General features: G+C 43.8%; 1 protein-coding gene across 1 annotated transcript; it reads right to left on the bottom strand.

Moving 5' to 3' along the window:
• Positions 1-8,395: 8,395 nt before the first annotated feature.
• LOC141079926 (RING finger protein 11-like) lies at positions 8,396-11,978 on the bottom strand. The gene is made up of 3 exons (XM_073565399.1): positions 11,792-11,978; positions 10,467-10,636; positions 8,396-9,251 (listed from the first exon to the last, which is right to left on the bottom strand). Exons 1-3 carry the CDS (start codon positions 11,888-11,890, stop codon positions 9,056-9,058), a joined length of 465 nt encoding a protein of 154 aa, XP_073421500.1. The 5' UTR covers positions 11,891-11,978; the 3' UTR covers positions 8,396-9,055.
• Between the last annotated feature and the right edge of the window lie 2,162 nt (positions 11,979-14,140).

Below are 14,140 nucleotides of genomic sequence, written 5' to 3'. Positions count from 1 at the left end.
AGAAACAAAATTGTAGCCCTGCACCAGGCTGGGAAGACTGAATCTGCAATAGCCAACCAGCTTGGCGTGAAGAAATCAACTGTGGGAGCAATAATTAGAAAATGGAAGACATACAAGACCACTGATAATCTCCCTCGATCTGGTGCTCCACGCAAAATCCCACCCCGTGGGGTCAGAATGATCACAAGAACGGTGAGCAAAAATCCCAGAACCACGCGGGGGGACCTAGTGAATGAACTGCAGAGAGCTGGGACCAATGTAACAAGGCCTACCATAAGTAACACACTACGCCACCATGGACTCAGATCCTGCAGTGCCAGACGTGTCCCACTGCTTAAGCCTGTACATGTCCGGTCCCGTCTGAAGTTTGCTAGAGAGCATTTGGATGATCCAGAGGAGTTTTGGGAGAATGTCCTATGGTCTGATGAAACCAAACTGGAACTGTTTGGTAGAAACACAACTTGTCGTGTTTGGAGGAAAAAGAATACTGAGTTGCATCCATCAAACACCATACCTACTGTAAAGCATGGTGGTGGAAACATCATGCTTTGGGGCTGTTTCTCTGCAAAGGGGCCAGGACGACTGATCCAGGTACATGAAAGAATGAATGGGGCCATGTATCGTGAGATTTTGAGTGCAAACCTCCTTCCATCAGCAAGGGCATTGAAGATGAAACGTGGCTGGGTCTTTCAACATGACAATGATCCAAAGCACACCGCCAGGGCAACGAAGGAGTGGCTTCGTAAGAAGCATTTCAAGGTCCTGGAGTGGCCTAGCCAGTCTCCAGATCTCAACCCTATAGAAAACCTTTGGAGGGAGTTGAAAGTCCGTGTTGCCAAGCGAAAAGCCAAAAACATCACTGCTCTAGAGGAGATCTGCATGGAGGAATGGGCCAACATACCAACAACAGTGTGTGGCAACCTTGTGAAGACTTACAGAAAACGTTTGACCTCTGTCATTGCCAACAAAGGATATATCACAAAGTATTGAGATGAAATTTTGTTTCTGACCAAATACTTATTTTCCACCATAATATGCAAATAAAATGAAAAAAAAACAATGTGATTTTCTGTATTTTTTTTTCTCAGTTTGTCTCCCATAGTTGAGGTCTACCTATGATGTAAATTAGACGCCTCTCATCTTTTTAAGTGGTGGAACTTGCACTATTGCTGACTGACTAAATACTTTTTTGCCCCACTGTATACAGTGTTGGCATGTGTATGGCCTAGCACCGATTATACAGGGTAGGTGTCTGTATGGCCTCGCACAGATTATACAGGGTAGGTGTCTGTACGGCCTGGCACAGATTATACAGGGTCGGTGTCTGTATGGCCTGGCACAGATTATACAGGGTAGGTGTCTGTACGACCTGGCACAGATTATACAGGGTCAGTGTCTGTATGGCCTAGCACCGATTATACAGGGTTGGTGTTTGTACGGCCTGGCACATTATACAGGGTCAGTGTCTGTATGTCCTAGTACACATTATACAGGGTGGGTGTCTGTATAGACTGGTACTGATAAAACACGGTCAGTGTCTGTATGGGCTGGCATTGATTATACAGTATCTGTATACCTGGAACTGATTATATAGTTTTGGTGTCTGTATGGCCTAGCACAGATTGTACAGGGTCAGTGTCTGTATGGCGATTGCACTGTGATTATACAGGGTCACTATCTATTGTCTGGCACAGATTATGCAGGATCAGTGCCTATGGCCTGGCACTGATTATACAGGGTTGTATGACCCTTACCACAGCCGGGTGCAGGTTACACCAGCTAAGTATCTTTGTGACCCGTACCACAGCCTGGCACATTATACAGAATGGATGTCATCACTACATAACTAACTTGCTTGGTCTTTAAGCCCACTCACATACAGCTGCCTGATCCGTGGGCCGGGTGAATAGGGGCAGCTTTGCTTTGCTGCAAAATGCGATGTTTCAGAAAAAGCCTAATTTTGTGAGAGCAGTCGTCGGGAGAGTTCTTGTCTGGCCTGATCTTCATGTATCTCTGTCTTTATGACCCCTGGACCTCAGTGTATATAGCGCTCGGCAGACCATGCAGTGTGGCCACTAATCTTTAGCACCATGGCTATGTAGGGGCACATGTAGCTGCAGGGCAGACAATGCAGTGTGGCCACTAATATCTATAGCACCATGGACATGCAGCCACAGCACAGGGCAAGTATTTGCTTCTAGATTTCTTGCGCTGTTGATTGGGGCTGTGATGGCCTCTATTGGGCCTGCACCCTATGTCCAGGCTCGGGTGTTATGTGGATAACTTATGGCTGAGATAATTGTATATTAAAGGCGCCCCTATGTCACTGGCCCATGGACGCACATGTGTAGTGATAGTGGATGTGTTTGGATTCTTAGCCTCCACCACTGACATGTGAAGGATGGGTTTGGTGGTGCATGTGCCCTCCCATGTGGATGCACATTTGCAGTGAGGGGGTTTGGACCCTTCTATACAAGTCCAAATCTCCTCTAATCATAGACCGGCCGCGCCGGCTCCCCAGTGACCCCCGTGGAAGCGCACTGCTGGGCTCTGTGACCGGACGTACAGTCACACCCAAAGTTTATTGGAAAAAAGACCCATCGGCGCTGATCCCAGCCAGCGCTCACCATGTGCAGTACTGAGCACCTCCTGTTAGTTAGTTTTTTTTTTTTTTTTTTTAAAATAAGCTTTATTTACACAGACGCTTCCGCAGCCAGGAACACATCCACCTGTGATCGTGTTACATTCATGTGGGTGGTTTCTCGTGTAGGGGGGGTGGTCACGGAAATATTTGCAAAAACTTTACTTTGTGATGGAAAAAAAAGATTAAAAATATGTAGGTTAGACGGCCGTTACCTGACCAGCAACCAACAAAGCTCATATAACCAAAGCCATAAGACACCAAGGTGCACAAACGGCACAGGAGACCGTGCAGATACCGCAGGCTGTTAATTTACATTGGAAATATAGTAATTAAGGGGTTCACAGAGAAGACGACGATCCCTTTAGGAAGATTGAGACCAGTCTGTGTAAAATCATCTCATTCTTCCATCAGATCATATACAGACACTTGCCTATGGCTGAGGAAGAGCAGACACTGTACGGCAGGGTACACAATATCTACAGGATTGCCCAAGTGACCAAACCCATCTAACATGTCCCCATAATCATAAAAGAGTATGTGTGCACCGACTGCAGAATTGGCTGCAAGACCCCGTCACTGCAAACCCTTGGACATTTTTTCTTTGTTAAAAAGGCTAAAATCCATCCCCTCACACAGGTTTCCCCCCACCCCTCAAGTCACTGCAATATGTCACTAATCCTGAGTTACCTCCAGTATTATACTCCAGAGCTGCACTCACTATTCTGCTGATGCAGTCACTGTGTACATACATTACTGATCCTGAGATACATCCTGTATTATACTCCAGAGCTGCACTCACTATTCTGCTGGTGCAGTCACTGTGTACATTACTGATCCCGAATTACATCCTGCATTATACTCCAGAGCTGCACTCACTATTCTGCTGGTGCAGTCACTGCGTACATACATTACTGATCCTGAGTTACATCTATATTATACCCCAGAGCTGCACTCACTATTCTGCTGGTGCAGTCACTGTGTACATACATTACTGATCCTGAGTTACATCCTGTATTACACTCCAGAGCTGCACTCACTATTCTGCTGGTGCAGTCACTGTGTACATACATTACATTACTGATCCTGAGTTACATCCTGTATTATACTCCAGAGCTGCACTCAATATTCTGCTGGTGCAGTCACTGTGTACATACATTACAGTACTGATCCTGAGTTGCATCCTGTATTATACCCCAGAGCTGCACTCACTATTCTGCTGGTGCAGTCACTGTGTACATACAGTACTGATCCTGAGTTGCATCCTGTATTATACCCCAGAGCTGCACTCACTATTCTGCTGCTGCAGTCACTGTACATACATTACTGATCCTGTACTGATCAGGGCTGTGGAGTAGGTAAGCCAAACCTCCGACTCCTCAATTTCCCTTACACCAACTCCGACTCCAATTCCGGCTCCCACATATATTGCTTATATTTAAGTGAAATATTTATTGTAGTACAATGTGAACATCAGACATTTAATCATTTTTATGATACAATAATCAAGATATTTAGATAGAACATAATATCTATTTATTGGAATACAACTTTAGAACACAAAAAACTAATAAATTGTAAATATGTAATACACTGTATAATATCGATTACATATATACAGTACAGACCAAAGTTTGGACACACCTTCCCATTCAAAGAGTTTTCTTTATTTTCATGACTATGAAAATTGTAGATTCACTCTGAAGGCATCAAAACTATGAATTAACACATGTGGAATTATATAATTAACAAAAAAGTGTGAAACAACTGAAAATGTCTTATATTCTAGGTTCTTCAAAGTAGCCACCTTTTGCTTTGATTACTGCTTTGCACACTCTTGGCATTCTCTTGATGAGCTTCAAGAGGTAGTCACCGGAAATGGTCTTCCAACAGTCTTGAAGGAGTTCCCAGAGATGCTTAGCACTTGTTGGCCCTTTTGACTTCACTCTGCGGTCCAGCTCACCCCAAACCATCTCGATTGGGTCCTGGTCTGGTGACTGTGGAGGCCAGGTCATCTGGCGTAGCACCCCATCACTCTCCTCCTTGGTCAAATAGCCCTTACACAGCCTGGAGGTGGGTTTGGGGTCATTGTCCTGTTGAAAAATAAATGATGGTCCAACTAAACGCAAATCGGATGGAATAGCATGCCGCTGCAAGATGCTGTGGTAGCCATGCTGGTTCAGTATGCCTTCAATTTTGAATAAATCCCCAACAGTGTCACCAGCAAAGCCCCCCCACACCATCACACCTCCTCCATGCTTCACGGTGGGAACCAGGCATGTAGAGTCCATCCGTTCACCTTTTCTGCGTCGCACAAAGACACGGTGGTTGGAACCAAAGATCTCAAATTTGGACTCATCAGACCAAAGCACAGATTTCCACTGGTCTAATGTCCATGCCTTGTGTTCTTTAGCCCAAACAAGTCTCTTCTGCTTGTTGCCTGTCCTTAGCAGTGGTTTCCTAGCAGCTATTTTACCATGAAGGCCTGCTGCACAGTCTCCTCTTAACAGTTGTCTGCTGCTAGAACTCTGTGTGGCATTGACCTGGTCTCTAATCTGAGCTGCTGTTAACCTGCGATTTCTGAAGCTGGTGACTCGGATGAACTTATCCTCCGCAGCAGAGGTGACTCTTGGTCTTCCTTTCCTGGGGCGGTCCTCATGTGAGCCAGTTTCTTTGTAGCGCTTGATGGTTTTTGCCACTGCACTTGGGGACACTTTCAAAGTTTTCCCAATTTTTCGGACTGACTGACCTTCATTTCTTAAAGTAATGATGGCCACTCGTTTTTCTTTACTTAGAATTTGTATTATGGCAAGAAAAAAGCAGCTAACAGTCTATTCAGTAAGACTATCAGCTGTGTATCCACCAGACTTCTGTACATCACAACTGATGGTCCCAACCCCATTTATAAGGCAAGAAATCCCACTTATTAAACCTGACAGGGCACACCTGTGAAGTGAAAACCATTTCCAGTGACTACCTCTTGAAGCTCATCAAGAGCATGCCAAGAGTGTGCAAAGCAGTAATCAAAGCAAAAGGTGGCTACTTTGAAGAACCTAGAATATAAGACATTTTCAGTTGTTTCACACTTTTTTGCTAATTATATAATTCCACATGTGCTAATTCATAGTTTTGATGCCTTCAGAGTGAATCTACAATTATCATAGTCATGAAAGTAAAGAAAACTCTTTGATTGAGAAGGTGTGTCTAAACTTTTGGTCTGTACTGTGTGTGTGTGTAATATATAACACTATGACTTCTCTCAGCTGAGACAAACCCTAGATCCTCAGGCTACATTCACACCATGGGCAAAGCCAGGATCAAACCTTTTGGGGGGGGGGGGGTAATAGAACCTCATACTGCACGCCTCAGCTGTTCCAGAACCTCATACTGCACACCCCTACATTTGAAAATAAAGCCTGCACCTTAAGAAGATGTGGTGGTGAATGCAATCTATTTATACTATCAATTGATGTTGATGTGTTACTGAAGACGAGCAATGCCTGTCCTGGGCATCCTTTTGGGAAGCTATGAGGTGTACCTGACTGGTGCTAAAAAAAAAATATAGCGTTAGTCTGTGTGCTACCAGGCTTTCATTCTTTTTGGTACAGATAAGATATGGATAGATAGATGGATAGAGCAGATTTCTAATCTGCTTTTGCTATTGAAAACATCTATGAGCTCAAAAACCTTTCAGGTGATGCGGTTTTTAAAAAGCTGATCTGCTTTTCCAGCTGAAAAACGTATCCTCAAAAAACGCAGCAAAAACGCTGTGTGTGAATGTAGCCTTAGATCAGGAATAGAACAGCCATTTATAGGACATTTCATAACTTTCCCAAATTCCTATGAAAAAATATTCAGCACATTCTGCATTGAACTACTGTACCCAATTTTATATATTTTGGGAGTCGGAGTCGGTCCATTTTATACCAACTCCACGACTCCGACTCCACAGCCCTGGTACTGATCCTGAGTTACATCCTGTATTGTACTCCAGAGCTGCACTCACTATTCTGATGGTGCAGTCACTGTGTACATACATTACTGATCCTGAGTTACATCCTGTATTATACCCCAGAGCTGCACTCACTGTTCTTCTGGTGGAGAAGTAACTGTATACATACAGTTGTGGCCAAAAGTATTGACACCCCTGCAATTCTGTCAGATAATACTCAGTTTCTTCCTGAAAATGATTGCAATCACATTCTTTGGTATTATCTTCTTCATTTAATTTGTCTTAAATGAAAAAACAAAAGAGAATGAAGCAAAAAGCAAAACATTGATCATTTCACACACAACTCCAAAAATGGGCCAGACAAAAGTATTGGCACCCTCAGCCTAATACTTGGTTGCACAACCTTTAGCCAAAATAACTGCGACCAACCGCTTCCGGTAACCATCAATGAGTTTCTTACAATGCTCTACTGGAATTTTAGACCATTCTTCTTTGGCAAACTGCTCCAGGTCCCTGATATTTGAAGGGTGCCTTCTCCAAACTGCCATTTTTAGATCTCTCCACAGGTGTTCTATGGGATTCAGGTCTGGACTCATTGCTGGCCACCTTAGAAGTCTCCAGTGCTTTCTCTCAAACCATTTTCTAGTGCTTTTTGAAGTGTGTTTTGGGTCATTGTCCTGCTGGAAGACCCATGACCTCTGAGGGAGACCCAGCTTTCTCACACTGGGCCCTACATTATGCTGCAAAATTTGTAGGTAGTCTTCAGCCTTCATAATGCCATGCACACGGTCAAGCAGTCCAGTGCCAGAGGCAGCAAAGCAACCCCAAAACATCAGGGAACCTCCGCCATGTTTGAATGTAGGGCCCGTGTTAATTTCTTTGAATGCCTCTTTTTTTCTCCTGTAAACTCTATGTTGATGCCTTTGCCCAAAAAGCTCTACTTTTGTCTCATCTGACCAGAGAACATTCTTCCAAAACGCTTCAGGCTTTTTCAGGTAAGTTTTGGCAAACTTCAGCCTGGCTTTTTTATGTCTCGGGGTAAGAAGTGGGGTCTTCCTGGGTCTCCTACCATACAGTCCCTTTTCATTCAGACGCCGACAGATAGTACGGGTTGACACTGTTGTACCCTCGGACTGCAGGGCAGCTTGAACTTGTTTGGATGTTAGTCGAGGTTCTTTATCCAACATCCGCACAATCTTGCGTTGAAATCTCTTGTCAATTTTTCTTTTCCGTCCACATCTAGGGAGGTTAGCCACAGTGCCATGGGCTTTAAACTTCTTGATGACACTGCGCACGGTAGACACAGGAACATTCAGGTCTTTGGAGATGGACTTGTAGCCTTGAGATTGCTCATGCTTCCTCACAATTTGGTTTCTCAAGTCCTCAGACAGTTCTTTGGTCTTCTTTCTTTTCTCCATGCTCAATGTGGTACACACAAGGACACAGGACAGAGGTTGAGTCAACCTTAATCCATGTCAACTGGCTGCAAGTGTGATTTAGTTATTGCCAACACCTGTCAGGTGCCACAGGTAAGTTACAGGTGCTGTTAATTACACAAATTAGAGAAGCATCACATGATTTTTCGAACAGTGCCAATACTTTTGTCCACCCTCTTTTTTATGTTTGGTGTGGAATTATATCCAATTTGGCTTTAGGACAATTCTTTTTGTGTTTCTTCATTTAAGACAAATTAAATGAAGATAATAATACCAAAGAATTTGTGTTTGCAATCATTTTCAGGAAGAAACTGAGTATTATCTGACAGAATTGCAGGGGTGTCAATACTTTTGGCCATGACTGTAACTCAGGATCAGTAATGTAATGTATGTACACAGTGACTGCACCAGCAGAATAGTGAGTGCAGCTCTGGGGTATAATACCGGATGTAACTCGGGATCAGTGTTATACTATAATGTCATTACACAGTTGCTACATGTAAGTTTCCAGCCGTACTCTGGTACTATTGAAAACTCTAAGGGGTAAAGTCTTAAAAGGGGCTTAGTTGGTGTCAGGGACCCCTATTAATCTTTAAGCCTCGCGTCACTCCAGCTCGCACTCCACCTCTGCAGGCACACACTCGCACAAGCAAAATTGTTGTCATGAGAACTACAGTTTCTCTCTACGATTGGTAGAAGATTTGATGACCCGGGATGCAGCCGTGTACCCCAACACTGTGAGATGAAGTGTGTCCTGTAAGGCAATGGCCGACGAGATGAGAAACCTGAAACCCACCGGAGGGTCTAGAAAGGCCCCTTTAAGAAGGGGGCTGGCTCCTCTGCTCAGTCCTTTCACATTCCAGTCATATGTAATACAGACCATGTCCCACATGCGGGAAGCTCCAAAATCCATGGTCCTGGATCCATCAAGCAGCTGGTTAATCATCTCAGGACTCGAGGAGAAGCCTAGTCACGAGATGGACGTAATTTTTGCCAGAGCGGCAAGCGTCGCCGGCTGCCATGATATCACCGATCTGTGACACCGTCCGTTCGGCATGTCTCATAAGAGGAGAGCAGAGCAGCGTCCACCGGCTCCATGCAGGAAGGGCACGTGAACGATCGCATGAGCCAGTTATCTATACACTCCATGTGGTAGACGTGCATGCAAGGCAGGAAGCGGACCGGGTCCCCACCAACGAAATCCAGCATACAGATCACACACCTACAGAGAGAACAGCACCGACCTGGTGACCACATGTACGAAGCAAACGGCACATGCTTATCCTTGCCCTGCTGTATTATAGTAGATATACTCCTGTACATAGGGGCAGTGTTATAGTAGTTATATTCTTGTACATAGGGGCAGTAGTATAGCAGTTATATTCTTTTCATAGGGGCAGTATTATAGTAGTTATATTCTTATACATAGGAGCAGTATTATAGTAGTTATATTCTTGTACATAGGAGCAGTATTATAGTAGTTATATTCTTGTACATAGGAGCAGTATTATAGTAGTTATATTCTTGTACATAGGGGGCAGTATTATAGTAGTTATATTCTTGTACATAGGGGGCAGTATTATAGTAGTTATATTCTTGTACATAGGGGGCAGTATTATAGTAGTTATATTCTTGTACATAGGAGCAGTATTATAGTAGTTATATTCTTGTACATAGGGGCAGTATTATAGTAGTTATATTCTTGTACATAGGGGGCAGTATTATAGTAGTTATATGCTTGTACATAGGGGGCAGTATTATAGTAGTTATATGCTTGTACATAGGAGCAGTATTATAGTAGTTATATTCTTGTACATAGGGGGCAGTATTATAGTAGTTATATTCTTGTACATAGGGAGCAGTATTATAGTAGTTATATTCTTGTACATAGGGGCAGTATTATAGTAGTTATATTCTTGTACATAGGGGGCAGTATTATAGTAGTTATATGCTTGTACATAGGGGGCAGTATTATAGTAGTTATATGCTTGTACATAGGAGCAGTATTATAGTAGTTATATTCTTGTACATAGGGGGCAGTATTATAGTAGTTATATTCTTGTACATAGGGAGCAGTATTATAGTAGTTATATTCTTGTACATAGGGGCAGTATTATAGTAGTTATATTCTTGTACATAGGAGCAGTATTATAGTAGTTATATTCTTGTACATAGGGAGCAGTATTATAGTAGTTATATTCTTGTACATAGGGGCAGTATTATAGTAGTTATATTCTTGTACATAGGAGCAGTATTATAGTAGTTATATTCTTGTACATCGGGGGCAGTATTATAGTAGTTATATTCTTGTACATAGGGGCAGTATTATAGTAGTTATATTCTTGTACATAGGGGCAGTATTATAGTAGTTATATTCTTGTACATAGAGCGGCACTATACATCACATTGTCATGACATTTGCAGTAAGTTCACTCACTCTTTTGGTTTCTTCTCGCATGGTTCGGACCCGGGGTCGTATCTGCCTTTAGGCAGGTGCTGTATAAGGCCGATTCTTTGAGCAATCCACACCTGTTCTTCTTCGGTCAGCTGAGTAGCGAGTCGGGTCTGGCTGGGTGTGGGGTGATAGACAGGGTCTGGCTCTTGCTCCTAAAGGTAAAGTAAAAAATTGAAAGCTGACAACCGAAAACGTAAAAGGATATTACAACTGACAATTATTTTGTAAGACACTAGGACCAGTCAAGATTACTTTTACCTGAAATCTCCATTACAAATCTCGAGATCTAATACAAGGGGAGGATACTGTGTGGCTATATGAGTCTCCGTACTGCCCACATATGCGCAGGTCACAAGTTGGCCAAGGTCTTTAGGAGCCCCAATGCATAGGGCCCCTACCTTGAAGCCCACATATCTGCTATATGTCCATCAGTAGTCTCTAACAGCAGCGATCAGTTACCCCCAATCACTGCTGTTTAAATACACTGTGGCTAGGCAGAAAGCAGCCAGTGGTGTGGGCGGGGTTATACAGAGCTCAGCATTCTGAGCACTGCTGGATCGGCGCAGAGAAATCACCTTTTTTTTTTAGTGAAAACTACAGTAAGCAGCCCAATAAGTGAGACATCACTGGAATCAGGGTCTCTGCCCCTACATTATGCTGCTTTTAAATAGAGTAGTAAAAACTTTGCGGACAGATTCCCTTTAAATCCTGCACTAAACCTCTGAGCAACACAAACCATCGCTACAGGCAGCGAGGAGGAGAACAGCGCCATCACTAGGAGACATTCCCTCCTCCTTCTGGACGTGCCGGCAGCTGCAGCGCCTCCACATGGACAGTTACACAGGATACAGCACTATAATAATGTCTGTAATGTGCTGTGGAATTAATGGCGCTATATAAATGAGGAAAATAAATAAAACATCAGTTTCTATCCAATTGTGGAAACACTTCTTTTTTAATGATCTGTTGCAGTTTTGATCCAGGGACGACCCCTTTAAATCCCCCTTCCCTTTAAGATGTATAAAGATATGAAAAAAAGTCCGATCTATCACAATATAAAGGCATTTACCCCGTAAGGTCCTGACATGCAAAATTACACAGCCAGCATAAAAAAAAGCTGCAAAAACAACGGCACAAATGGAATAAATGAAAGAGCAAGAAAAGAAAAATGGCCACAAAAGGAAGGGGTTAATAATAGAAGAGCCCGTAGATGATGACTTGGGAGCAGACATCACACTGACTGATGATGATGTGCGGCCCCCCAGCACCCCTATCCATATGAAGATGATGATGGAGGGGGCGATCACCTGGTATGGCGGCGGCGGATCCCCGGGCAGGCTGACACCGTCTGAATCGTTGAGCAGGGACTGATCATCGGCAGTCTGCGAGGACAGACAGTTCCCCATCCCCCAATCCCGGGGCTCCCCGAGAAACAAAGTCTCCAGCTCCGGGCTGTTTACACAGGAAGTCAGAAAGGAGAAACTACAACTCCCGACAGCCTCCTGGGCCGAGCGTATTGTCTACGTCATCACTGCGCCGCACTGAGCACGTGATCGGGGTGTCGGAGCATGCTGGGAGTTGTAGTTCTCGCTGCTGATCTGCGTGAGGTTGCATTTTTTTTTCTAATTAAGGGAATAAAACTGATTATTACATTTCTGTCCTTTTTTTTGTTTCGGTGTTTTTCATTTGTGCTTTAGTCTTTAATTTGGGCTTTTTTTTTTCTAAATCTATATTTTTTATGTTTTCGTCTTTTTTTAATGGTTCCCGTTGGGGACGAGGTTTGGGGTCCTCAAATGTTTTTGGCTGATTCATCGATTACAACTTTTTAGTAAGTCACAATCTTTACCACTTTTTTTTTCTATAAATTTTGCTTTCTTTTATGAGAACGTGCGCCATTTTGAAGAATTTGGTGCCAATCTATAAAAATGCCAGAGGACTAAAAATAATAGCGACGTAGAAAACCCCGTACATGACGCATCAGTCCCATCAGGTGTGTCGGGATCGGTCCTCCCGTCTCTGAACCCCAGGGTCATACATGCCCCTCTGGCCGGCAGCTGCTGATTTCACATCATGTGTTTATGGCAAACGCTCCAATTTTTCAAGGACAGAGAGAAAAAAAAAATATCGCTCGCCCTTTTTACAAAAAAAAATACCAAAAGTTTTTATTCCATTGTTCTGGAGAGGGAGGGGGGCGAAGTGACCAAAAATGGCGATTCTGCTCTTTCAGATTTTGTAGTGTTTGTTTCAGAATGGTTTCCTTTGGGCAGTAATGCGAGCGGCAATAAAGGATATGTTCATTTTTTTTTTTGTTTTCTAGATTTTTTTTGGAGGTAGGGGCTTTTTTATATACAATTTTTCTGGATCTCCTACGGGACTTGACCTGTGATCACTTGTAGTATAACATTGGTTGAGCAGGCTGGACTTCATAGGTGTACAAAGATGGCGGCACCCAGCAGTCCTGCTCCAGGAGAGGAGTAGGGCGATGAATGTTGGAGTGGATGTCTCCTCTCAGCTACAACCTCATGGAACACCGGTGCTGGCTGTATAACGTGGCCTCTGGAGCCGTACAGAGATACGGCGGATGTCGCACGTTGACACCTCCATATTCTCTGGGTCCCCAGTACTTACACCTGTAAGTAATTTCTAGGAGCTTTTGGGCTGCAATGAGCCCTTATATTGTTATTGATAAAGGGGCCATTTTTTGTCTGTGTCCCCCAGGTGCCATAGTTCGCTAGCAATGAAAGCCAGTAGCACTTGCCATTATGGGGCATCACCATAGGTCCATGGAGGAGTAACAGAGCTCCAGCCTGACCCGTTTTGTGTGAAGCTAGAGACCAGTCTACCTGTGAAGAGTCCATCTACCAGCAACGGGGAAGAGAAAGATGCCGGTGATGGTCGATGAAATGTCCACACCAGGGGAGTGTGGAAGCTGGTGCCCTCTAGGTATGGTAAGGAGACGGGCACCTGTGTATTTAGGAACTGTGATGTGGTAGACTGTAGGCAAAGTGTCAGACAAGAGCTAGAGCCAGGTATTTCTGCCATCGAGAAGAGACCAGTGCTGTGAACGCAGCTGAGATGGAAGTGCTGCTGAGGAAAATGCAAGCAAAATGTCAATATGTTGCCTCACATCATCTCCTTGTGAGTAAAGTTTTTCAGCGGACATCTATGTACACCTGCACCCTTCTGTAATCACTAATTTTAGAACCACTCTACTCTCAAAGAGACACACTATCCCAAAGTGTTCACCCCATACACTGCTGTTGGGCAGTTTTATGCAAACATTGTGCAGCACTGCTATTAGATTACTTCAGAATAGAGCTGTCACAGTATGAGGGTAATGTGCCAGCACTATATGGCATTGATACTTCGTGTACTGTAAAATATATTATTTTGTAGTGTAAGGTGCAGCACTCCATTGCCATACACCATGTGGTCGGAGGTCCCTCACAGAAGGGATCACACAGGGTATCGTCCAATATAAGGCCCCCTTAGAACGGATCATCTGAGAGCACCAGGCACTGGGCCTGGATTGTCAGGAGTGAAGCTGAAAGCCGAGAGTCACTGGGCAGGACCACCGGAACCTGGAGACTGTCCTGTAAATGGTTACTGTGTACAAAAGTACAAGAGAATATAAGAAACTTGTCATCCTCCTGAAC

The sequence above is a fragment of the Dendrobates tinctorius genome, unplaced genomic scaffold (genome assembly GCF_039654945.1).
Source record: "Dendrobates tinctorius isolate UK_male_01 unplaced genomic scaffold, ASM3965494v1 ptg000712l, whole genome shotgun sequence".
Classification (NCBI taxonomy): Eukaryota; Metazoa; Chordata; class Amphibia; order Anura; family Dendrobatidae; genus Dendrobates; species Dendrobates tinctorius.
The sequence above is the reverse complement of the archived record's forward strand: the minus strand, read 5'-3'. Positions and strand labels throughout refer to the sequence as shown.